Source organism: Oenanthe melanoleuca, chromosome 1A (genome assembly GCF_029582105.1).
Source record: "Oenanthe melanoleuca isolate GR-GAL-2019-014 chromosome 1A, OMel1.0, whole genome shotgun sequence".
In the NCBI taxonomy this organism is placed as follows: Eukaryota; Metazoa; Chordata; class Aves; order Passeriformes; family Muscicapidae; genus Oenanthe; species Oenanthe melanoleuca.
The window spans coordinates 46,788,518-46,813,028 of NC_079334.1; the positions used below are offsets into that span (position 1 = coordinate 46,788,518).

At 39.5% G+C, this 24,511-nt stretch overlaps 1 protein-coding gene across 6 annotated transcripts in view; it reads left to right on the forward strand.

Moving 5' to 3' along the window:
* The window catches only part of MET (MET proto-oncogene, receptor tyrosine kinase), an 87,935-nt gene that overhangs the window by 57,559 nt on the left and 5,865 nt on the right, over nt 1–24,511 (forward strand). For all 6 annotated transcript variants that reach the window (XM_056515496.1, XM_056515511.1, XM_056515488.1 and 3 more), the window contains 8 exons: nt 6,672–6,890; nt 12,583–12,729; nt 14,707–14,863; nt 15,683–15,823; nt 17,414–17,644; nt 20,002–20,082; nt 20,704–20,885; nt 22,422–22,531. In XM_056515496.1, coding sequence (XP_056371471.1) covers nt 6,672–6,890; nt 12,583–12,729; nt 14,707–14,863; nt 15,683–15,823; nt 17,414–17,644; nt 20,002–20,082; nt 20,704–20,885; nt 22,422–22,531 — 1,268 coding nt within the window. The remainder of the gene's footprint in view (nt 1–6,671; nt 6,891–12,582; nt 12,730–14,706; nt 14,864–15,682; nt 15,824–17,413; nt 17,645–20,001; nt 20,083–20,703; nt 20,886–22,421; nt 22,532–24,511) is intronic.

Consider the following 24,511-nt stretch of genomic DNA (forward strand, 5'->3'; position numbering starts at 1 on the left):
ACTGTCCAAAACTGACTGGTAACTCCAGGCAATAAACACCATAGAATTTACTTTATTACCCCAAATATTGGGGAGCAACCTTGCCTTTGAGCAGTGTTTTGCTTTCATCCTGCCTCCAAGCTGCTCTTGAAAAAAGACATGGGCTTAGTCAGTCTGAATTATCCCCTTTATTCTTGTCCTTTTCATACCTTGCAGCATGTTTGACATTTGCCAACAAATAAATCTCCTGCCACTGCCAATCTCTAAGAAATTGCCCCAGTGCATGAGCAGCTGTACACAAGTTCATTCTCCCTGCACAAAAGGTGGAATATAACCTCAAATGGATTATAATCCAGAGAGTTTTGTACTTTGACATTGCCCAAGCAATATGTTTTTGCTCTACTAAAATTAAAGGCTTCTGGCACTCGGTCACCTTCCCTGCCTCTGTGGCAGCCATTTGTTCTGCCACTATTCTCAAGCATATTTCTAAAGGAATAGTATTAATTCCCAGGTAGAAAGGGAAGATTTAGGAGGGCCAAAAAAAGATTGTACTGTGTAACTGAGGAAATTTCTGGTGGAGGATGCCTGTGGCTGTACTCTTACCCATCCTGCACTGGAAATTCTGGGCTTTCTGCGTGAGGGATATACCAAAAAACCCCAACATTTCATCCAGTCATTGCAAAAATAAACAACAATGAGGAACTGTTTCCAGCAGAGATCCAGACCAACCATCCCATTTATAAAGGAGAAGACAGATTGTTGTCCTGAACAGACCAAAGAAGTGCTCAAGAAGTGCTATAACTGAGGATACATGTCTTTTTCTTCTTTAGTTTGGGATAGGATAGCTAAATGAGTCATTTTTTTAAATTGTTATTTAAGCTCTTTTTCTTTTCAGTTTTCTCTCACTAGCCTCCTCCAAAAAGCTGCTTTTGTCAGCATTCAGAAACTCTGGCTCTTGGGAAAACCAAAGCCAGCACTGAAACACATCCCAGAGCATCAAAGGAAAGTACAGCTGGGAGGGACCACAACAGCCCAGCATGGCCCACTTCCCTGTGCCAGGGGCAAATGCACCCAGACCACTGCCCAACAGATACTTGTTTAGGCTGTTATTAAAGCTCCTTGTGAAAGAAATTTCACAATCTTGCTTAAACAAGCTTTAGAGAGAGCTGCTCTACCTGCTTACCTAGTGGTTTGGAAAGACTTCTTTCTAATAATTAACCCAAATCCTGTGGCTAATTACCTATCTTCTTGTTTAACCCTCTGTGGATACAAGCTACAGATTAGCAATCTCTCCTGCTAATTTTATATATTTGCACTAAATTATGATTCAGCCTTTCTCTTTCCCAGTTAAAATAACCAAACCACTCCAAATTCTCCTGATAAATGTTGTTTCCTAGAGCTCTTCTCATTCTTTTCCCCCACCTCTCAGACCCTTTTCCATTTGCCTACAACTGGTGGTGCCCAATTTAAAACAGCTGTCACCTTTTCCTGTTAGCTCTCTGTCCTCAGGTTTAATTGTGGCCTAGAGTCCTGATGGAGTCACAAAGTAGGTGGAGGGTCATTTCTGCAAACAGCAGGAGCTATTGGGGATGCTCTGCACCCCAAAGTCTCAGGGAGCTGAGCCAGTAGACAAGCCCTGGGACATTTGCTTTTCTGTGCCTCTTTCCATCCTGGTGTCAGAAGTGAGTGGTGCAACTGATACAAAAGTTTTTTCTAGAAGAGCTTCCTATAAGAAGTGCAGTTTCACTGAGACTGAAAAGTTTTGGACTCAATCCCCCTGTAGAAGAAACAGTTAAGTTGAGCTTTTCAGCTTAGTTCTTTCAACTTAGTTCTCTGAAAGTTTTTCTTCTATAGAGCAAAAAATGCCTTGTTTCCATTTTACAGTCATCTTTTCATTTTTATTTACATTCCTTAAAATTGTTCAGTACTATGTTCACACTAGTTGTGTTTATATTACATTTTGTGTTAGCATTGTCAAAATAATACATTTTGCCTTCTCTGAATTTATTTCAATGAGCAAAAAAATGTATTGAACCATATGTTTCAATAATTGCAATGTGTTTCTTTATAATTTCTATTTCATGAGTTTTTTTGAACATTAGTTCTGACTAGGGAAAAAAGTAAGAATTTAGGCAGTGCTGCATAAATTTCCAAGAGCTCTAGAGAATGCAAAAGAATACAGAAACCTTCTCACTTCTGTCCACATGTCCAGTTCCTGTGTGAGGTAAACAGGCAGGGAAGCAGCTTGTTCCCTCCTTTTGTTGTCCCTGTAGAAAAACCCTAGGCACAGTTTGGAATGGTGTTTGATCAGGAACCTGTGCAGTAAGTCATGCTAGATGATCCTTCTGCTTCTGAAGCACTTGGGAATAATTTTTTTTTTTTTTTTTTTTTTTTGAGAGCCTGTAGTTTCCATTGATTCCCCCAAAGTGAACAAGTCATTTGGGGATCCTTTCTTGTAGCATTTTCAATATTGCATCTATTAACTAGTTTGCATATATATTCCTACTGTCTAATCTCTTCTAACAATGAATGTCCCAAGATATTCAAGGCTGCAAAACTCGGGAGAAGCATTTTTTAATACATGACCTTCAACAACTGACCCTGTAGCTATGTAAGATCTTCTCTTTCCATAGACTTTTAATTATCTCTTCAGTAAGCAGTTTTTTGTATGTTCTTCAGCATTTCATAATTTCTCCCTGCCAGGTGCCATTTCCTGCTGTTATACAGGAGAATTTTAAAGTACTCTAAAGTTTGTTCAATGCTTACAGGACTGTAAGCAACCCATTCATCAAGATGCCTAGAATTCAGCAGTGAGTGTCTACCTTAAATGTATTAAATAATGATAAAATACATTCCCTGTAAAGTGTGGGTAGTGAATGTGTGATTATAGAAGATATTAATGATTCCCTTCCCAAAGACACCTAGCCTTGGATCTTCTGTCTTGACTCCATGGCACAAAGCTGCCACAGAAGCCAGTGAAGAGTTCCCCCACAAAGTGGAAAAGTTGTCTTTCTTTCTGTGCCAGATCTGTATCTCACACACATCTCCTGCCCAGGAAAGGGATGTCAGGGAAATCCCACTGTGTGAAATCACCAGGGTGCCAGGGATGCAGTGCTGCAAGGTACATTGACCATCCCAATCCCATTTGGACTCCCAGTCAGCACTGATCATCTTGTGCCAGGGGCTGCCTCTCAGACCCCAGAGCAAGAGAGGTTTGACTCTAACTTCCAGTCCAATGATCTGATGGACTAGAAGCATCATCTCCCATGCCTTCATCCAAGAAAAAAACAAAAATAAAAAGGCAATCAGTCCATTAAGATAATCCATTGTGCCACTCAAAATGCCAGCAAAAGGCAATGAATTGTCAGAAAAACCCTCAGGGTACTGCTTGAGTGTTGCTGCTTTGCACAGAAAAGTCTTCTGAATGGGCTGCTCTCCATGTTGGACCTGTATTTTCTTTTTTTCTATTAAGAAATCATCCTTTGGCAAAGACAGTTGGAGAGTCTCCAACTTCTGTCTTTAACTTCATTCATCTTTCATTCTTCACTGGAACTCCAAAAGTTTACTTTTTATGAAAGGACAAATTGGCCCTTTTCTGCTTTCTGACAGCTGCAGATTCTGTAATACACATCCAACTGCCCCTCTCTAATCTGGGTCAGCTGCTGGGAGACCTCTGGAACTTAGAGGTCCTCCCTCATACTTTTCCTGTTGTTCTATCAGATGAAAAAAAATTGAATTGAGCTCTGAATTTCAGGTTCTGTAGGTCAGGTTTGAATTAATTGCCTCAAGGGTCATATTTTACAAATGGAACAAGAATACATACCTTAAGTGATGAGTCATATGCATTGTGCAATGGATTATTATTCCCTTTGGGGTATAGCATTTACTTATGCTTGTGAAATGCTCCATAATTTTTATATTTTTTTCTTCTTCTTTGTCTTCAGATGCAGATTATAGTCACAAGAAAAATGTAGGCTTAGCTTTTAAAGTGAATGTACTTTTAAGTTTAATTAAATAAAAGTTAAAGGTGCTGGGTGATAGGCAGTATCTTAATTGAGAAGGCAATAGATTGAATTAGGGAGGTTTTCTTGGAGGTCCTCAATCCAATATTTCTTGAAAACTAAACCATCATATTCTTCAATTGCTAAAACCAATTTCAAGGTAAAAATGTCATGTCAAATCATGTACCAATAAGGGCATTGCAAATAAGATTTTTCTTGACCTTACCAATCAGTCACATTGCATCCCCTCCAAAGAGTATTATTAGATTTTTATCATTTTCTGAAAGCTTCTGCTTCAGAGACCAGCCTGATGAAGTAAAGTATCTGATTCTAATAGATAGCCACAAACAAAGTTATGAATACCACTGCTATTAATTTAATGGACATCACTACTCTACAGTAGATAAAGAGTCTAATGAATTTACATTAATCAAATAAATATAATGATTACTTGGGACATATTTGGGTTTATAATTATATATATTTTAGTAATCCTTTTTAAGAATCGACACAATATGATAGATACCTTAAAGAATATTCATATATCACAGAACAGTATGGCTTGAGCACCCATTATACTAATGATGCATCTTATTATTTCCATACTAACTGAAATTAATTTCTAGATCTGTGTGATAGAACAAAGCCTGAGATATGATCAGTGGCATATAACGAGGTATTCAGATAAGCAAGTGGAGCAAAATTCTTCCTTGTCTTGTGTCCCACAGTTTATCTTTTTGACATGGGGGTTACAAAAATATTTCTGATTTTCTGTTGGGAATATAAATGGGCTGTTAGACACACAGGTGCAAGTGATGCCATTGGCATCACAGAGAGCTCCACCAAGTTATTTAACTGAGCGCTGAAATCCCAGCTCACAGACACGTAGGAGCTCTAAACTGCAATGCTCAGTGTTGAAAATGTTTCCCTTGGCAGATTCAAGATTTCACAATATTATTCACAGAAACATGAATTGCTATGGTGATAACAGAAAGCCCTGATTTGCAGATAGCTAATTTAATCCCACTTTTCAAGCTAATGTGGGTATATAGCTGATACAGCCTGAGTGGTTATGTCACTGAATTGAAACAGCAAAATTACATTGCATTAATTTAAACTAATTTCAAAGCTCCTTCAGGCAGCATTTGATAATGAGAACAACTTTATTTTGAAAAACAAAACATAAAAGTATATATTTTGGCCTTCTCTGGATGCACAAAGGTATTCAAGAGCATTGTTGATCATCCAAGGAAATCTCTTGTTGAAGAAATGTAAGATTTATAATGATGAGGAGCTTAGCTCCATTCTTTCTGGGATACATGTCAGATATGCTCTTTAATATTTTTTTAAAAAATTAAAATTTTGCTCTGCTCTCAGGGCACAGTGCACAAAGGACTACTTACAGCAGGTTTGTAGAGTTGGAAGAGAAATACTTCTGTGAGCTGAAGCAGCTCTGTTTGTGCCAGAAGTCCTTCAACCACATCGTTGGTAGGCAGCCTGAAAGCAGCCCAGGGAAGGGAGTAGACGATACAATAACAAACCGGCTCTCGCAGTTTGTGGTGCGGTCCAGCACGCACCGTGCCTCCCTCTGGGGTTTGTAAATGTGCTGTTGACATGATAAGCAAAGAACTCCTTTAGAAACCTTCACAGTCTCGACAAAGCTGACATTCTAGAGCACCATTAATGTAATTAAAGATTAGATTGTTGTCTGCAGTGGATCAGATGAAACCCCCTCGGGATGAGCTGTTGTCCCTCTGTCAGCTGCAAGGGCAGTTCAGACGAGTCCTGCATCTGTACTGGGTCACATCCCCACAGCACAGAGCATCCTCTGCAAGGTCTTCTGAGCATGGGCTGCACCGGCAGCTTTCCCCTGTGCAGGCTGTCGTGAGGAATAGTGGCAGAGTGAGGGTTCATGCCTGGTGTCAGGCAAACCTCTTGTCCCTGCTGGTCCGAGGTACAGTGCAAAGCCAGTCCCACAGTCAGCACTCTCAGCAGGAGCTCGCATGTCTGCATGCCTAGGCACCACGTGCCACACATCTGGGGCCTTGAATACACATCTTTAGAAAGAAGATACACTTTGCTAGCTTTGTGGTCCAGAATCCACAGTGGCTTTGGCTCTAAAGCCCTTTCTCACAGTCCACAGTGCCTTTCTGGAAACATACAGACTTAGCTACACTGTGGGTAAACAGTGCTTTACTTCTGTTTTCCACTGTTCCAGTTAGCATTGTTGACTTTTTACCTCGTCCTCTGGTCCCTTACTATTGCTTTGGCAGTGGAAAAGAAAGAGAAATCCGTGTTGCAGTCACTGTGACAGTCTGGGTAAGCTGAGCTATGGCTGCTCAGTACACCAGTCTAGCCTTCTGATGGTCCTTGGCTTTGGAAATTATTTTCCATTAATTATCTGCAAAATATTTACTTTAAAAGTGCTGTGAACAATCAAGCCAGGAAGCTTGTTTACTTGAAGATTTCCTCAACAAGAGTGCAAACACCATTGACATGAAGTTTTTATGCTTTTTCTCCCAGCTCTACATAAACGCTGTGTAGCACTGATCAGGATTTTGCTTTGGTTAAAGAAGAACAAGACCTTGGTGTTTATTTTTTCAATATATGTGTATTGTTAAAGAAAGTTGCATTAATCAGTGACTTCCTATGCATGTACATACTGCAATTACCTCTTTATTTTTCTTACAGGCGTGCAGCCACCGCTCTAGCTCAGAGATAATCTGCTGTACAACACCTTCACTGAAAGCCTTCAATCTCCAACCACCCTTTGTAACCAAAGTGTTCTTTATTTTTGATGGTGTCAGCTCCTTTTACTTTGATTTTGATTACGTAAATAATCCTGTATTTAAGCATTTTGAAAAGACAGTGTTCATCTCAAGAGGCAACCAAAATGTTCTGGAAATTAAGGTAAGAAATGCTGAAATAAGTTTTTCAATTATTTGCAAGTGCACATCAGCAGCACAGCATGGAATAGACTTTTTGATGAAATAAAGGAAGCCCCAAGAAAGCAAGGGCAGAGAGAGCACTGTGTTCAGTACTGCATCCACCTGAGCCCAGTTGTTACAATTTAAAAGACACAGGACTGAAAACAAAGATGTATGTACCAGAGTGATTGTTGTCATCAGGTGAAGTGGGAGAGGGGTTTTCCTTGTCCTCATGGGAGGACCACACTGCATCAGCTTCTGATTGCAATAAGCTGCACCAGCAGTTCAGGATTAAACATGGCCAGCAGCCCAGAACCTGAAGTATGTGGTCTGTGCACGAGCCCTGCTCTTACTGTCACATGCCCATGTGCCCTTCCTCACAAAAGATGTGGTCTGGCTTCTTTAGTTCTGAGCTGAGGGAAACTCTGCCCTGTGCACAAAGTCACTCATGAGGATCAGTCACTGCTGTAGCCTAAATATTTATGGATCCATAAAAAATGCAAAGTTGATGCTGAATGCCTCTTCAGAGTGCACTGAGATTAGCCTGCACAGCACTGAGAAGCATCTCTTAGGAATTTGGGGCCCTCAATAGCACAGGTTGCTCTCTACTGCTGTGCTGCAGAGAAAGTTAAATCTATTCTGCAAGAGTCCAATTTCTTGAACTCTAGTTTTTTCTGAGTACTAAATAGAAAAGGTCTAAATATGGATATTTCTAATTTACAAAAATTTATTGGTATTTATATGATATTTACATAGTTATCTATAATTTATATAAAATATAATTGATAAAAATGTTTTATGGAAGACAATCAGTCTTAATGCTTGGGTCATCTCTTTGTGTCACTCCTGCACAGCTCTGTAAGCCAAAACTTCTCTCCCTTCACAATGAAGAAATCTTGAAGCCCTAAGGTCTTTGACTCCAGGGTGGTCCAGTGGGGCAACTTCTGGGCTGCAAGACATCAGAAGGATTACTTCAGAGTTCCTGTCAGCCATGCTGACTTCCAGTCAAACTCTGAATATTAATCCATCTCTGCAAAGTGCTTTGAGCAAATACCAAAGAATAATTGGTCTCATTTTTACTTTTTACATTGTTTTTTTCTACTTGGAGCTCTTTGCCATACAATCACTTCTTCCTCAATGAAGAGCAAATCTCTTGTTCAGTTATGGAGAAATGCTAGAAAGAGTTCTGGTGTGTGGGTCAGCAGAGACCTGGGAGTATATAGCTGCTGCATGGCTCACTGCCTCTGTGCAATGACAGTAGTGTTTTCCAGTATTTTCCAGGTCATGCATATCAACCAGTTGGAAAGAGGACTAATTTGGGAAAAATTTCAGAATAATGTAGATTGGAAGGAACCTCTGGAGGTCTTCATAGTCTAACCCCATTGCTCAAAGCAGGGCTAAAATGAAAATTAGGTCAGGCTGCCTATGGCTTTGTGTAAATGAGTTTTGAAAATATCCAAGAATGGAGATTCTACAGCTTTGAAACACTCTGCTCCACTACCCTTGCATTGTATGTCTCATACTTGAGATCCCCTCTGAGCTCAGTGACCCTCTTCTGTGCTTCATCCAGTTTGTCAGTACCTCTCTTTTTCTGTGGGGTTTAAGACTTGACATAATTGTCAAGGTGTGGCTCCACAAGTGCTGATCAGAGCAGAGCAATCACCTTCAATCTACTGGCTTTGCTGCTGCTAAAAGGTGTGCTGAGCCTTCATCACTAAAGTGGCACACTGCTGCTTAATTTCACATTATGGTCCAGTATATTAGTCATTTTCCTAAGTCTGATGTCATCTGAAAGCTCACAGACAGTGCGTCCTATCCCTTTGTCCAAGCTGTCAAAAAAGATTTCAAGCAATATTGGTCCCAGTATCAGCCACTGACAGATGAAGATTTGATCTCTGTCCAATCTGTTTTTCACTCATTTTATATACCATCCATCCAGTCCATACCATCCTAAGTTTTTTCATTGGTAGGAGAAATTAGGTTGCAAAACTTGCTAAAAGCAAGGCTCACTTTTCCAATGCACTCCTTTCATCTAGAGAGACAATCCTGTCTGCATAGAAGGTTGGTCAGGCAAAACACACTCTTGGGAAACCTGTGCTGGCTGTTCCCAGTCGTGTTCTTGTCCTTCCTCTGCCTGGAAGTGTGTCCATGAGGGCTTGCTCTATAATCTTCAGAGACACTGAGGGTCAAAAATAAGCTGGTTTTTTTAACTCCCTACTTTGTTTACTCTTTTATTCTCCATGAAAAAGTCTCTAGTGCTGATTATTGCTGGGGAAAAAACCCCAAACATTTAGATAAGAAAGGCTGACTGAGGATTGTGATAGTGACAACTGACCAAAGGCACAATTTTGTAGTGTTGACCTGTAGTGATGGCACCCAAGGCAGATGTCTCCCTAAGCCTAAAGTCCTGGTTGTTTCTTGACAACCAGCTGGAGAACAGCATTAGTGAGAACTGGTCTCCTAGAATGAAGCATGAACAGGCACCAATTTGACATCTTCCTCTAAATAGAATTAGTTATAGTGGGATGCTTCTATCAAAACAGTGAGACAACTTTCATAAATTATAGCCAGGAGCCAAAAGAGCATTACAAGCCATATTGGCAACACTTTTCCCTCACCCCATACCCACATTCAAAAATACACACACACAAGTTTACATGCCTCATGATCATATTTTGTGCAGTAATTAAGCAAGCTCAGCATGAAATTAAATGGCAGCTTGCTTCAGTGAACAGTCTGTTCTACCAAACCAAAGTTCTTTTATCTCTTTCTTAATTAGTTTCAGAGGGGTGGAGGGAGCTTTTATCACAAGTTTTTCAATCTAACTAATCTAGTGTGACATATTTGGCTTTCATCAAATGACAGTGGGTACCGATTGAAATGTTCTCTTTGGTTTCCCCTGATGACCACAAGACGTTTTTGTAAGAAAATGTTATACACAGTAAAACATTAGGTTTTCTATTTAAAACACAGAGCACTGTGTGCCACAAATGCCAGTCTTCCTTGTTTTCAGTGCCAGCCTCTCAACATCCCACATCATCACTGTCTTCCTCTGCCAAGTATGTGGCTCTTTCAAGTCTCTTGGTGCCCACCATGCCGGTCAGAAGGGTCATGACAGTGGTACCAGACAACTCTGCTTCAACACTATGAAGTCACCACTTCAGAAGTGCTCCCATCTCCTGCCAATGTGGAAAGCTGTCAGGGCAGGAGAAATTCTGGTGTTTCACTGCTGAGTCTGCTGAAGAGGACAGAGTCCACTTGCTGCCTCCCCCAGAAGCCACTGATCCAGACCTGCAGGCTGGGCTGCTGACAGCCCAGAGCATCCTAGCTGTGAAAAAAAAAAAAAAGTATAAAACAAAACCAAGCAACAAATAAATAAGAAAAGCATCTTTCTTCAGTTAGCCCAGTGGCCTGGTCTCTTCTGGGTTGTGATTGTGCACTGTTAAGTATATTTTCAAATATAAATCTTTCACTAGAGAAATATATAGCACAGTTATAATTCAGTGTGTAACAATTGGCATACTGTACAGCACATCTGAGATCTTGGCTGTGCTCTGACACTTCTGTCTTAAAACTTAAAACTCAGAGTAGGATAAGACTTAATAAATTACCTACTCTATTCTTAAGCCATGGCACCTATTCTTTATGAGACAATCTTAAGGAAATCTTCTTGCCTGTTCATAGGTCACTCTATTGTCAATCTTCTTTCACTTCACATAGGAAATTCTTACTCTCAAAACCTGGTCCAAAAGAGACCAATATGGAAACTGTATTTTTGAGCAAGTTGAGGAGGAATCTCTACAGCTGCAGCAGTTCCTCATTCTGCTCAAGTCAACCTGCTCTCTCTGCTTAGGAGCTTCAAAAATGCTTCAGATTCCAGTCTCAGAATTTCCAAACCTTAGTTAGTTTACTGTTCTTCTTGTGCTTTTAGACTTTTACCCAAATTATTCCCGTCTATCTAAAGTTGTGAGGTGGCTGTGCTATCAGATTGGGTTGCAACAGCTACCCAGTACAGCTTGAAGATTAACTTCTCCAGCTTGCATTCAAGGGTATTGCTCATCAAGAAGGGGGTTATACACATTTAAAAAGAGCAAATATTTCTGTCCAGTTCTCACAGGAGCCAGTTTCCCCCTTTTCTTAAAATGGTAGGGAAATTCTGTTGTCCCAAGAAGAGCAAAACCACAGCTGAAAGCATTTTGAAACTCTCACTATATATAGATATCATAGTGAATATATTTGAAACTATAATATATTGATGGTAATGCCATGGTCATAGAAGTAAGTAAAAGCTACCACCTTTATAACTGGCTAAAGACCACCTTAGGAAATATCAGTATATGACTTATTTTTTCATCAGTTTTGGAGAAAAATTTCTGGGTTTTGGTGTAGAAGAAGAGACCACTCAACCACACTCTTCAGGATAATATATTTATCCTGAAGATGGAAGAATTAAATTCAAGTCTTTTGAGGTACATCATTCAGAGGAAAGATTTGAACATGAGTGGCTCACAATCTGCCCCAAGTCTCTGCACTAATAAGCACTAAGCATTCATATGCTCCCTGGCCCAGGAATATTTTCTTACTTGACGCCAAACAGAATGGTTTTAATTAGACAGAAGATAAAGTGCAAAATGGACTTTTATGGCCAGCTATTAAAAAGCATTTACCTGGAGTGTGGCTTTGCCATCAAAATAGGACATTAAACTGGCTGTCCTATACATTTATTACAATTTTCCCAGGGTTCAGTCTCATTCTGAAGCAGATCTAAAACATGCCAAAGTAAGATTATTTTTTGCCCCTCAGAATGGGATTCTTGTTTCCTTTCCAATATACAAGGCTTCACAGTGGTGTCAGCTGTGTTACTTTCCTCCCTTCTCATGGAAAACTCCCAGATCCAGCCCATATAAATAGCCTGTATTAGTCCCATACTCCCTTCTCTCCTTCTAATCCCAGTTAATATGCCTCTTCTTTCATCTTGAGCTGGGCTGTGCACAGGCTAGGGCAGCTTCTTAAATAGAGATGCACTCCTGAGCACAAAAGATCTTAAACTTGACCTTTGGTTTCTGCTGTCACACTATCAGAAGGAATAATTGTTCATCCAAGTCTGGGATGTGAGAGCAGGTTTTTGGGTAAGAAGTGTACTTTTCGTGCCTCGTCTTTACTAAGATTTTTTCCTTTTTGGTCTGTGGAACATGATTTTAACAGACTTGTGTATTATCATAATTAAATACTTCTTTTTGAAAGCTTCACTTCTGCTACCATAACCACTTGCAAAACAAAATGTTTGAGATGCCTTTAGCTTGTGGATAATATAATGCCAGTTTTGTGTAAACAACAGTGTTACATAATGTGTCCTTTCTTGAACAAATTATGCAAAAATCCAAACATGACCAATGGGATTAATCCCTCAGACATTTACAATTTCAGAAGTCTGTATGAGCTGTATGAATGACAGCAGATTTTATCTGAAAGTCTACCATCCTACACTGGCCTGTCTGTCAAAGTCACATTTACATGAAATAAGCCCATACATGCATATTGACAGGACAGTGTAAATTCTCATTAGTCTTTAATTTCACAATTTATTTTTCATTTAAAATATTTTCCAGGCTTTTAACTACTTAACTTCTATGAGATGGTTATGTAATATGAAATTGATTTTTTTTTTTTCCAAGGGAAATTATATTGACTCAGAAGCTGTTAAAGGCGAGGTGCTAAAAGTTGGAAATAAAAGCTGTGAAAACCTTCTCCTGCAGTCTGAATCAATTCTCTGTACGGTTCCCAGTGATCTCCTGAAATCCAACAGTGAGCTAAATATAGAGGTGAGGCAACTACACCACACATGAGATATTAATGCCATTTTTATTATTATTCACAGTGTCACTATTGAACCAATAAACTTTAAGCCTAAATAAAATTTAAGCCTAAGCCTGTGCTTACAGAGCTGTCTCTATCCCTGTTTGTTTGGGATGGAAATTCAAATAATATCAGCTATTTAAAAATAAATGTGGCCATCATTGTTGTTGCTACCTGTTTGTACAGAGACTTTCTGGAGCCTTAGGCACAAAGTAGGACCTGAGCTAAGCACAGAAATAAAATTATAGTTATTAATCCAAACACAAGAGGAAACATGTGGGGAAGAATGAGAAGCTGTAATTGAGTAGTTTTAATTGGAACTCACTGGTCCTTTTTTCAGCAAAACATTCTGCTGCAGTCAAGAGGACCAAATCTTTCCTGAAAGATTTTTTTTTTTAATCTGAATTTTATAGTTTAATTTCAATTCTTTTTGTAAGAAGAAGACACTTAGGACAAATGATTGAGTCATTGCTTTAAAGGTGGTCTCATTAGAGTCATTCAATGTGCTACTGCAAATTTTAAATTGTAGACATACTTTGTTATAGAATAAGAAATAAATCTTTTTAAAAGATAAAAAATAAATCACAATTTTGTATTTTTCTCAATATATGAAAAAAGGAAATTGGAATGGGATTACCTTTAAAATATGAAATTGCACTCTGATTCACTGAAAACAGTGGAGACTTTGCTGGTCATGTAAGTATGACTAGGGTCAAAGTCTATGTGAGCTCTTTTAAGCAGGAACATCTATTTTTTTTCTGTGTCTTTATAACATTCATCTCACAGGATCCTGGGCTGTGAATGATATTCTTATGTGCTACTGCAATCTAAGTAAATAGTAATAACTAATTTGATTTATTAATATGGTAACTAGTAATTTGTTTTAATATTAATTTCTTTTTTAAAGTAAGTATTCATTTTCTTGGATACATCAGGCAAACTATAAAATTAGATGCAGCTCTCCTTTTGATGGAGGTCTCCAAGATTTTTAAGTGCCTAGTTTCATATAATATTTGTGCACAGGTTGCATCCAGTTAATATGTTGTATTTTTACACATGCAACCAGGACTAACATTGCATTCAATTAGTTCTACTATATGATATTTTCTTAACCTCTAAGAAACAGATATGTGTGGCACGTTTCATGCACAAAGAAAAGAACAAAACATAAAGGGGTTAAATAAGGTTTCTACTTGTTTACTGGCAAGGAGGCTCAGAAATTGTAGTCTGCCCAGCGAAGAAGAAAATTTGCTCTTTTGACGGGCAAATCCATCATTACAGTACCCAGAGGGATGAATTCCACAGGAGGAAGAGAAAAGATGGCCAAATGCATTCCAACTGACTGAGCTAGTGCTGTGTGACCTAAAACAGTTTTTCCCTTTTAGCTGCTTGGTGTTAGCTTGGTTGTTGGTTTTTGGGTTGTTTTTTTGTTTTGTTTTGTTTTGTTAAACTGTCAGCAAGCTAGAAACTGGCAAGGGACAGGCTCACGTGACCTTGGGAACTAAAATGCAAGAACGCTGTCAACAAGAGAGTGAGTTTGATGTTACAGCATATTTATGCTAGAAGGACACACATTAAAGACAGTTGGGCTGTTTTTCTCAATGTACATCTCAGCCCATATAGCCCTAGGCCCATATGAGTAAAAGTATGCATTTAACATTTTGAATCAGCATCTAGTAACAGTGGAACCCATTTATCCACAGTGCATGTGAGTAAATACACTATGCTGTGTCACTACCAGAGCTCTTGAATGTGACAAATGAGTCATTAACATGTTTTCATGTACACCAATATAACAATTTCTCCATTCACAGTGTCTTATCTCAGTACAGCGTCACAAAATCAAGATTTGATACATATGGGACATATCAGCTCATACTTTAGTACTAATAATCTAGTCCTTACTTGTCTTTGGAAATCATTTCTTTTCTTTGTTTTTTCAGTGGAAGCAAGAAGTTTTGTCAACAGTTATCGGAAAAGTGCTGGTCCGGCAAGATCAGAATTTCACGGGACTAATTGCTGGAATTCTTTCAACATCAATCTTAATTTTTATCTTTTTGGCGGTTTTCTTCTGGAGAAGAAAGAAAAAACAAATTAAAGGTCCATCATAGTCAATCCCATCAAATAATTCCATTATTATCTTAGATTTTGAAAACTGACATGATTTTATGCTTTGCTGAACTGCCATGCATTGCCCTGTTGTAACCTGTCAGCAGAGGTTTCACAATCAAGTCCCAATGTTTAGTTGCATTTCAGTGCTTGGCAAGAGCCTCAGCTGGGTGAAGGGCCACATTATGCCTTAAGCAGAAAGATTTCTGAGGAACTCTGAGCTATTAGGAAAACTCAGTAACTTCTTTTCCCTAACCAGCTTTGGAAGAGGAGACGAGTAAACGACATGCATGGAATCACAAGTAGTTCAGCTTCATCCAGTTGCCTTGCATTGCTCCAGGCTGTGCCTGAGTTGTGCAAGACACAGAGTGCTGCAGTCTCCTGGTCTCTTTTTACCCCAAATCAGGAACTTGTTCAGACTCAGGTTCTTCTCTGGCCCCTGTGTCTGGGTTTCCTTCCAGTGAGAGCAGCCACACTGTGTAAGGTGGGAGGAGGAGGGGAGCTAGGGTATAGCCAAGTCTTGTCCTGGTGCACTATCACAGTCAGGCCATGAAGCTGGACCTGGAGTCTTCAAAGCTGTCTTTGACCTTCCAGTGTAGCTCAGGGTGGGTCTTCAACACAAGATTTTTTTTGCAGAAAATATTTCACTATAAAAACAGCTCAAGTTCAAGTCCTGCATGTCTGCCACAGCAACAACCTGACCCTCTTCCCAGCAGAGCAGAACATCTAGAATTAAATAAATAGATAAATCAACATTGGCATGCCAAAACCATGAGGGTTTTCTGACATTGCTTTCTCCTCCCCCATCAGATCTGGGAAGTGACCTGGTTCGTTATGATGGCAGAGTGCACACTCCTCACCTGGACAGGCTGGTGAGTGCAAGGAGTGTAAGTCCAACAACAGAAATGGTTTCAAGTGAATCTGTGGACTACAGATCAACTTTTCTAGAAGGTATGCCTCTCTTAGGAATCAATATGGAGGATATTTTACACATCCTGATTTTCATATGTCTTCATATGATAGCTGTTTTGATCAGTATCCTAATTTCAGTTTCTCAGCTGATTTGTCTGTGTGTGCATTTTTGGGACTCTAGTGTGTTCATAGGCTTGCTATTTTAACTGAACTTCTCAGTTGCTTCCCAAGATTAAGATGCAAAGGATTTTTACTTTTACTCAGGCTGAAGGAATAAATAAAATACAGTTAGTAAAAACTCTATAAGTGTGCTCCACAGGTTATTGGGAGCTAGTGTACATAGTGATTCTGTGTTGTCATAAGATCCATCCCACCATGTGCAAATCCACTCTAAAAAGGCTGATTTTAACAATAGCATCAAGTGGATGTAGGTTTAGTGTCTCCCAGTGACTTCCTACAGTTATAATAAAGCAGTTCTGTTGGCCCAGCATGGAACATGGAGTCTTGTAAACTGATATTCTTCTGTCTGTTAATGCCCTCATTAATGTGAAATGGGACACTGTATAATGCAGAAATGTTAATTTAAAAATTAAGCTAAAAGGATATGAAGACTATATCAAATTGAATGGAGGTCCATGTGCACCCTTATGCCAGTCTCAGGGAAGAATAATTCTATGCCAAATACATTTTTATGCTGTATAATTTCACAAGTTTTATGCAGAAATAAATAAAGCATGTTTGTACAATCCTTTTTACTTTTTGTAATAAGATACCTGATAATTTCTGTTGGTAAACAAAACCCTTTTTTGGTTTTGACCCTGGACTAAATTCAGCTCCCTGACTCCACTGAAATCATTCCAGGCTGAAATTGTTGTAAACTAAACATAGTTCTTTCATTCAGTCACACAAAATGTTAGGAGAAAGGTTTTAACCAAAACCAATTTGAAATACCTGAACAACATGCTGTTGATAAAAAAAAATCTCAGATAGATACTCCTGGATTTACTGAAATATTTACTCCTGAAATATTTTAGTTTCTGCTATATCAGATGGCTCATGTTATTTTCATGAGTAGCACCAACTGTATTATCTTCAGCAGTTACAGGAAATGAATCACCTCTAGGCATTTCCCTGGTTGAATATTTACTATTGGATAAATATAGCCAGTCACCAGCACTTTGGAAACCTTCGTGAAGTGTAAAGTTCCCTACCAAATTAGAACATGACAACAATAAAAAGCTTCATGTTTTTAATTGTTCACTACCTCCTCCTACCATATTGCTGTCATTTTTCTGTTTTGCTCTTGTTACTCCCAATTGCTAGAAATGCAACAACCTCTGTTTGGCAAGAAGTGACAGGGCTTCATTCCATCCCCTCAGAAAAGTGGAAGTTTTGCCATTTACTTTCATAAAAGTAGAGCTGAGACAAGCATAAGTTTCTAGTGACATGGTTTTCCTGGAGGTTGGCAGATTACCAGTGCATATTTTCATTCTCCCTTTGTGACCAAAACTTCCTTAAAGCCAAGTCACTTCCAAACTGATAAAATCAGACCTTCCTTACCAATGCAATAAAATGCTTCATATTTCAAGAAGTTTGAAAGGATTATAACAGTTTCTGTTCATTTTGCAGATCAGTTTCCAGGCATGTCTCAGAATGGATCGTGCAGACCTGCCCAGTATCCTCACTCTGACCTCTCCCCGATTCTGTCTAGCGGAGACTCAGATTTAGCCAGTCCACTTCTCCAAACTAATGTCCACATTGACATCAGTGCCTTGAATCCTGACCTGGTCAAAGAAGTGCAGCATGTGGTTATTGGTGCTGACAGCCTGATTGTGCACTTCAGTGAAGTAATAGGAAGAGGTGGGTACTGCAACTCTTACATTGCAAACTGCTCCTCCTTTTGCACACCCGTTCATTATAAATCATTCTGAATAAGGTGTCTACACAGAGATTTTTATCAAGCTTTTTAGCTCTTACAGCACTGCATACCATGCACTGAATCAAGGGGAGAATGAAGGGGCTTTCCTTTGAAGTCAGTGCACTGATCAGTTGCAGAAGACACCATCAGGAGGATTGAGTCTGCCAACTAACGAGGCTCATTTGAACCCATGGACTTGCTGGTCCCCCTCCAACTGCCTCACTCTCACCCTTTTCCAGGCTACAGAAAGCTCAGCCAGGGCTTCTGATCCATGAGGCTGTGGTATGGGAGTGAATCTGCTACAGGACATTATGTGAAACCTAAGGCACACACCTAAATGTCAGGAGATGCTGAGGCAGGAACACAAGTGACCCTGAACTAGGATGACACAGGAGACTCCTGCAGTCTTTAGAGCCCATGGCCAGGTGAAATGCCCACACCCATTTTCCCTCCTCAAGTTTCCACCAGCTCTGAGGAATTTGCTGCTTGTTTCCTCCCAGCAAATGCTCTTCATATCACCTCATTCCTCTCATGCCAGCTGCAGAAATATGTAGCTCCTGATTCACTTCCCCTTAGTTTTGATTAGTCCCTGATTGAGCTAATCTCCTATTTTTCTAAATTTCTCTTATCACTCCTATTCCTCTACATCTTCATAAGCAAGTTCCCTTCACCTTTCATAGCCCAAGGCATTATTTCTATTAGGAACATTTTTAAACTCTGTATGATTGAGTGCCTATTAGTAACCAAAGTAAAAACTGGATTTTCAGTGTTTCTGCGGATCATGCATGAGAGGTCTCTTGTTGAGTATCAGAATACTGATAAAAAATTGGCTATAAATTATATTCTTAATTCCTCTTCTGCAGGATAAGAGCCACAAATCAAACAGTCAGTGTATTTCACTTCTATGTATTACACTTCATCATCCCCAAAGCAAGGGTGGGCCTTTTTCTTTTCTTTTTTGTTTTGGAAAACTCCAAGTAATTTCCCATGTTCTAAATGTTGAAAAATATCTGGAATGACACAAAGATAATAAACCATTTTAAATTTTCTCCTTTCTAACCAGAAATGGGACAAACCCCAAAATATTTTAGACACACCCAATCCATGCTTTAGGATTTGTGCCCAGGCTCCAAGCAATCTGTGGTCTGATGGGATTTTAGTTGCTTTTATAAAACAAACTTTAGATTAATTTTACCTCAAGCCAAAAGCAAAGCCAACTGAGCTCTCTGACCTTATGTCGTAAATTTATGAATGTAGTAAAATTAATTAGATAGTCTTGTTCTCTGTAGAACTTACACTTTAAAAAAATTTTGCTTTCTAACTGCAAATATTAGTATTTAAAAAGTGTGCAGTAAATAGTTCATCTGTGAAAGAAAGCCACAACTGCATGTACATAATTTGATTTAGAGAAATTAATGTGTGAGCCTGGAGCTTAAAGTTCACTGTTTCCCAAATTGGTAAACCTGACTTCTCATAGGAAGTCTTGATAGACAACATCATTTGCTTGACAAGAAAGCACAGGATTTCTGTGTCCCTGACAGTTCATTTCACTGCTTAGACCAGGAGAAAGAAGGCAAATTTTGTTCAGCATCTTTTAGTGATATTTTATACTTGGAACTAGGCCGTAGAAAAAACTGCCAAGTGGTGTCATCAGTCTGTGATCAGTAGAGCAACTCCCAAACCATCCACAGCCAACACATCATTTTAACATTCAACATTTTCCATGGAACAGCAAGACCTGAGTGACTGTAATCCCACAGTAGCTGTCCTTTCCATCAGACACATCAGATGCATCAAGTTTGTACAGGCCAGTGGACCCCTTAGCCTGGGCTTGAGATCACTGGGAACCACCAATCCAGTGGTCATGTTGGCTCCTAACTGCTCCCTGTGCCTTCCAGGTGTCCTTCTTCAACACCTGGGTCACAGGAGAAGATGATGGGAACGGGTTGACATGGGTTTTGTGTGCACAGTCATTACAAGAAAATTAAATATTTGTGGCGCCAGCTTAGTCATTATTTATACTCTCCATTTAGGTCAAGAAATACCAATTATGCTGCAAATAGAGTTTTCATTTTATGTAGTGGTGGTTTTATGTAATGGTGGTTTTATGAATGGTGGTTTTATGTAATGGTCCGTTTCCATTTATTTTAATATGTTAGTTAGGAAGTATATGTTACAAGTGTTGGGAATTGGACAGAAATGGAATGTGATCACTTTCTTAGAGTATAATTGCTACCCAGTGGAAAATACCAGAAAGCTAATCTTACTTAAAGCTAATATTGCTCATTTTTTTACACAGGACATTTTGGCTGTGTGTATCATGGGACATTGCTGGATAATGATAGCAGGAAAATTCATTGTGCTGTGAAGTCACTGAACAGTGAGTTACATGTTTAATAGTGAGACATTACTGTTAATTCCAAAGATAACTGGGGTGAACCAATAAATTCATGTGAAGTATACATTCAGAAACAAAGATTCTTAGTTGCAGCTGAATCAGATCTATCTTTGGAGCAATTCCAGTTACTTCAGATTACCACAACACATTGGCATATATTTTTACATCAAATGAAATGTTCATATATTTCCTCTATGAAGAAAAAAAACACTGGAAAATAAGGGAAAGGTAGCATCATTTTTTATTCTATCAAGTCCTGAAGATTTGGAAGTTAAATTGCTGGAGAGTGGGCAAAGCTGCTGGAAAAACAGCAAGAAGGAAGATAGTATAATAGCATTTATTAAGGATTTCACTCAAGTGTTGTTACTCAATTTTAAATCATTCAAAATAAAAGATGGGGAAACAGAATTAAAATCACCAACAGCCTGTAATTGGTAATTGTAGGAAAACCAATGCACATAACTTGGTTGTAATGTGGGAGATGGAGAGCATGTTTGTAGTCTCTTGTTATCACTTTGTTGTGCAACAGCATGCCGTAGAGAAATGAACCCTAGTTTGTTTCTGTTTCTTCCATTTAACCCCTTTTATTACTGGATTTCTCAGGGATTACAGACCTGGAAGAAGTAGCTCAGTTTCTGAAAGAAGGAATAATCATGAAAGATTTCACTCATCCCAATGTTCTGTCACTCCTGGGAATCTGTTTGCCCAATGAAGGATCCCCATTAGTTGTTCTTCCATACATGAAACACGGAGATCTTCGAAACTTCATTAGGAATGAGACTCATGTAAGTACCTGGTCAGGTGCAAACTAATGCAAGTCTGGCCACGCCCTGCTCCAGCACCACACTTCACAAGCTCTCATAATTACATTATGTCTGCCACTGGCCGCTCTTACTACACCTTAACCTTTAGCACTTGCTTAGGCTGGCATCAAGCCCAGCCACAGCGCTGCCACTCCTTCCCTTCCCCCTCAAATTCCTCTCTAGAATGTTTCCCAGAAATTATCAGCAATAAGTATTTCTCATTTCCCATCCATAAGCCTCTTAATAAACAAGTGTGTTTATGAGATCTGTGTCCAGGGGCCCAATCATCTGCTGGTTAAACTGGCACGTCTCTGTTGACTTTAGCACAGCTGAGCCAGTCGTCAACATCTGCTCTTCCAGCTCCTAGGTAAGGGAGCTCCATATCCTACTAGTGTCCCAGTCCATTTATTATCAATATTTCTTCTTCTTATCTTCAGAAAGAAAAGCAGGAACTGTTATACAAACTATGAGTACTCTCTTATCAGCTATCTTCCCCATTTCCACTGAAAGACTGTAGATTCCTCAAATGTGCCTCACTGCTGTCTCTCAAGTAGGAGACCACTGATCTTACCTCAGGCAGTGTAAGCCTTTACACTTTATACTGTAGTATTTCACCTATTTCACAGTGTTAGAACAATACAAAGTGACTTCTGAGCCAATAGGATTTTGTCCTTGCTTTTATGGAAATCAGCAATAGCCAGTACAATTTAAGAAAAAAAAAACAAAAAAAAACAAAACATTTTGACAGATTTTTTGGAGGAGTTTAGCTTTCTGCGTCTGGGACCTGCTCCCATTTGAACATCTTTCATTCTACAAGCACCAGGGCCCTTGTCTGTAAATAGTGCCACAGTCCTTTCTGAAATAAATAGGATAATGACCACAGATTGTTCCAGAGAAGAAAATTATAAGGAACAATGTCAAAAACACAAACAAATCTGCAGAATCCTTACTATTCCATAACGAGTCATATGATTGCTATAAAAGACTTACAGGTTTATGTTTATACTTATTTTGATACTTAACATTTTGAGTATCATCTCACCATGTAGGCAAGCAGAAAAAATTGCCAAAAGTCTTCCTCTGGTAACTGCTAAGGTCTCATTTGCCTTTTTCATGACATCATACTAATGCCCTTATTTTGTCCCAAATAGGACTTTCTCTTTTCTTGGTCATCTCGAGCTGATGAACTCCATAGTTAGTACCTTCCACTGAGTTACATGTTGTCACTCTTTAGTCCACATATGTGAATTCTGTGTGTCATTGAGATACTGTTCCACTTCCCAGGCCAGGTTAGGCTGCTCATGCTGCAAATTCTACTCTTCTGGAGACTGTCAGCTTTTTTGTTTTCACTGGGAGTAAGGAGTTGACCTAAACTTAAACCAGTTTCAGTACAAGCACAAAGCTTTCTTGTTCATTCTGGTGGCAGGAGAGGTGTAAAAAACCTAAAGACTCACAGCATAAAGCATCTGATCTTTAAGTTTCAGCATTCATTTTAACATAAATGTTTGTATTTTACAGAATCCAACAGTAAAAGATTTAATTGGATTTGGCCTTCAGGTTGCAAAAGGAATGAAATACCTTGCAAGTAAAAAGTTTGTCCATAGAGATTTGGCAGCAAGAAACTGTATGTAAGTACAAGCATCTACTTTCAGCCACATTACCATGCTCTTCTGTGTAAAACAGTGAGATGAGACAAACTGAAGTTTCCAGGATTCTGCTATTTTTTCGTCAAAAGTTGGTGTTTTTTTCATTGCTCTGCAATTATACTGATGTTTGTCTTGCATGATGATGAGCTACTCATCTTGCTAAGGGCTCATGTCTTACACATAAGCGTTTTTTGAGTGTGAGAAATAAGAAAGCTGAGGTCAAAATCATTGGTTAGAGTTTAAAAGGCATCTCCTAAGGGAAGTTAAACTGCTGTTGTCTCAACTTGCTGTGCTTCCACCCAGCCTCTTCAGAAGCAGCATGTCTCTGCTGCCACACCTAACCAGGAGGGAGAGGAGCACAGGGGAGCTTTGTGAGAAAAACAGGAACACAAAGAAGCACCAGTGAGACCTCTTGACAGTAGTCTCTCATTACATGAGTATGAGCTTACTTTGGCTCAACTAGGCACACAAATTAACATTCAAAGAATCCTACTAGTGTCTGGGAAGCCAGACAGTTCAGTTCCCACAAAGACAAACTGATACAGGAGTTGCCAATATGATTATGCTGATTTATCACTGATGTTGTGAATTAATGAGGCACAGCCTTAAACATTAAAGATTATTTTTAGCACATCATAAACTGGAACTCTGGCTGCAATAAGGTCATTAACCTGTGACATCAGGTATCTTATTCTTTTTTCAAGGCTGCACACCTGTGCAGCTGAACAGCCTCTGAAAAAGAACATTTTCTTACAGGTATTGGGTTTTTTTAGGGGATGAAAAAAGCCACAAGCAGATTTCCAGATTTCCTAAGAAGAAATGTGTTGGGTTACTGAACGACAGATGTAGTTCATCTGATCAAAGTCCAAATAATGGCAACAGGACATTCCCCTTGGCCTACTGTCTCTTCCTCGGGTGAGGAAGGAGCAGCTCTCAGGGTGTCTCACACAACCACTGAATGACTGCTTTTGTACTTTTAAAGGGATCAGCACTCAGAGCCTGGAGAGGTGCTGCCACAAGACCCACTTTCCCCAGTGGCCATGTGCAGTCCAGCACTCAGTATAGGCTCTGCTACAGTGGTGATCAGAAAGGAAGCCAGCATGCAAACACAGTCCTCAGGGACTCTTAGCTCTATTCCACTATCCTGAAAGAAGAGCAGGAACCTGCTATGGCATAAACTGTTTCCTGTTGACCCATCGAAGTTCCCTCCTACTCCCTTCACCAGATTAAGTTACAACATCAGTAAATCCATCAGATGGTTCTGTCCCATGCACTGGGACTTCAACAGACCAGAGTTGTCCAGACAGAAAACTCAAAAATTCAAGACAGGGAAATGTTGTGTGTAGACACTGAGAGAGACAGGATCATTTAGCCTAGAGAAGGTTCAAGGAGATCTTATCCATATGTATAAATACCTGATATGGTGGATTAAAGAAGAGGAAGCCAGATTCTTTTAAGTGGTGCCCAAGGGCAGGTAGCAGGCACAAACTGAAATGGGGGAAATGGCATTTAAACATAGTAATGCTTTTATTGTGTGGATGACTGATCACTGGCCCAGATTGCCAGAGAGGTAGTGGAGTGCTTATCCTTGCAGGTATTCAAAACCCACCTGGTTCTGAGCAACCTGCAACAGCAGAACCCTGCTTTGAGCAGGGGAGATAGTGGTGAGCTAAATGATCTTCAGGGGCCCCTTCCAACCACACCCCTTCTGTGAATGTGTGATGCTGTAAAGAAGCCCAAAGGGAAGTGCTTGCTGTGACTAGGTCTGCATGTGTAAAGAAGGATAGGCTTGAAAATGCCAACACCCACACACTGTCTGTTTGTGACAATACCACTTATCAGGACAAATACCAAGCTTAGGAGAAGCAAAGCTAAGGAGGTCTTCTGGTATGGGTAAGCTGTAACCCCAACAGAACTTTTGTTATGCCATCATTTTCTCCCAGAACAGACACCAAACTCATC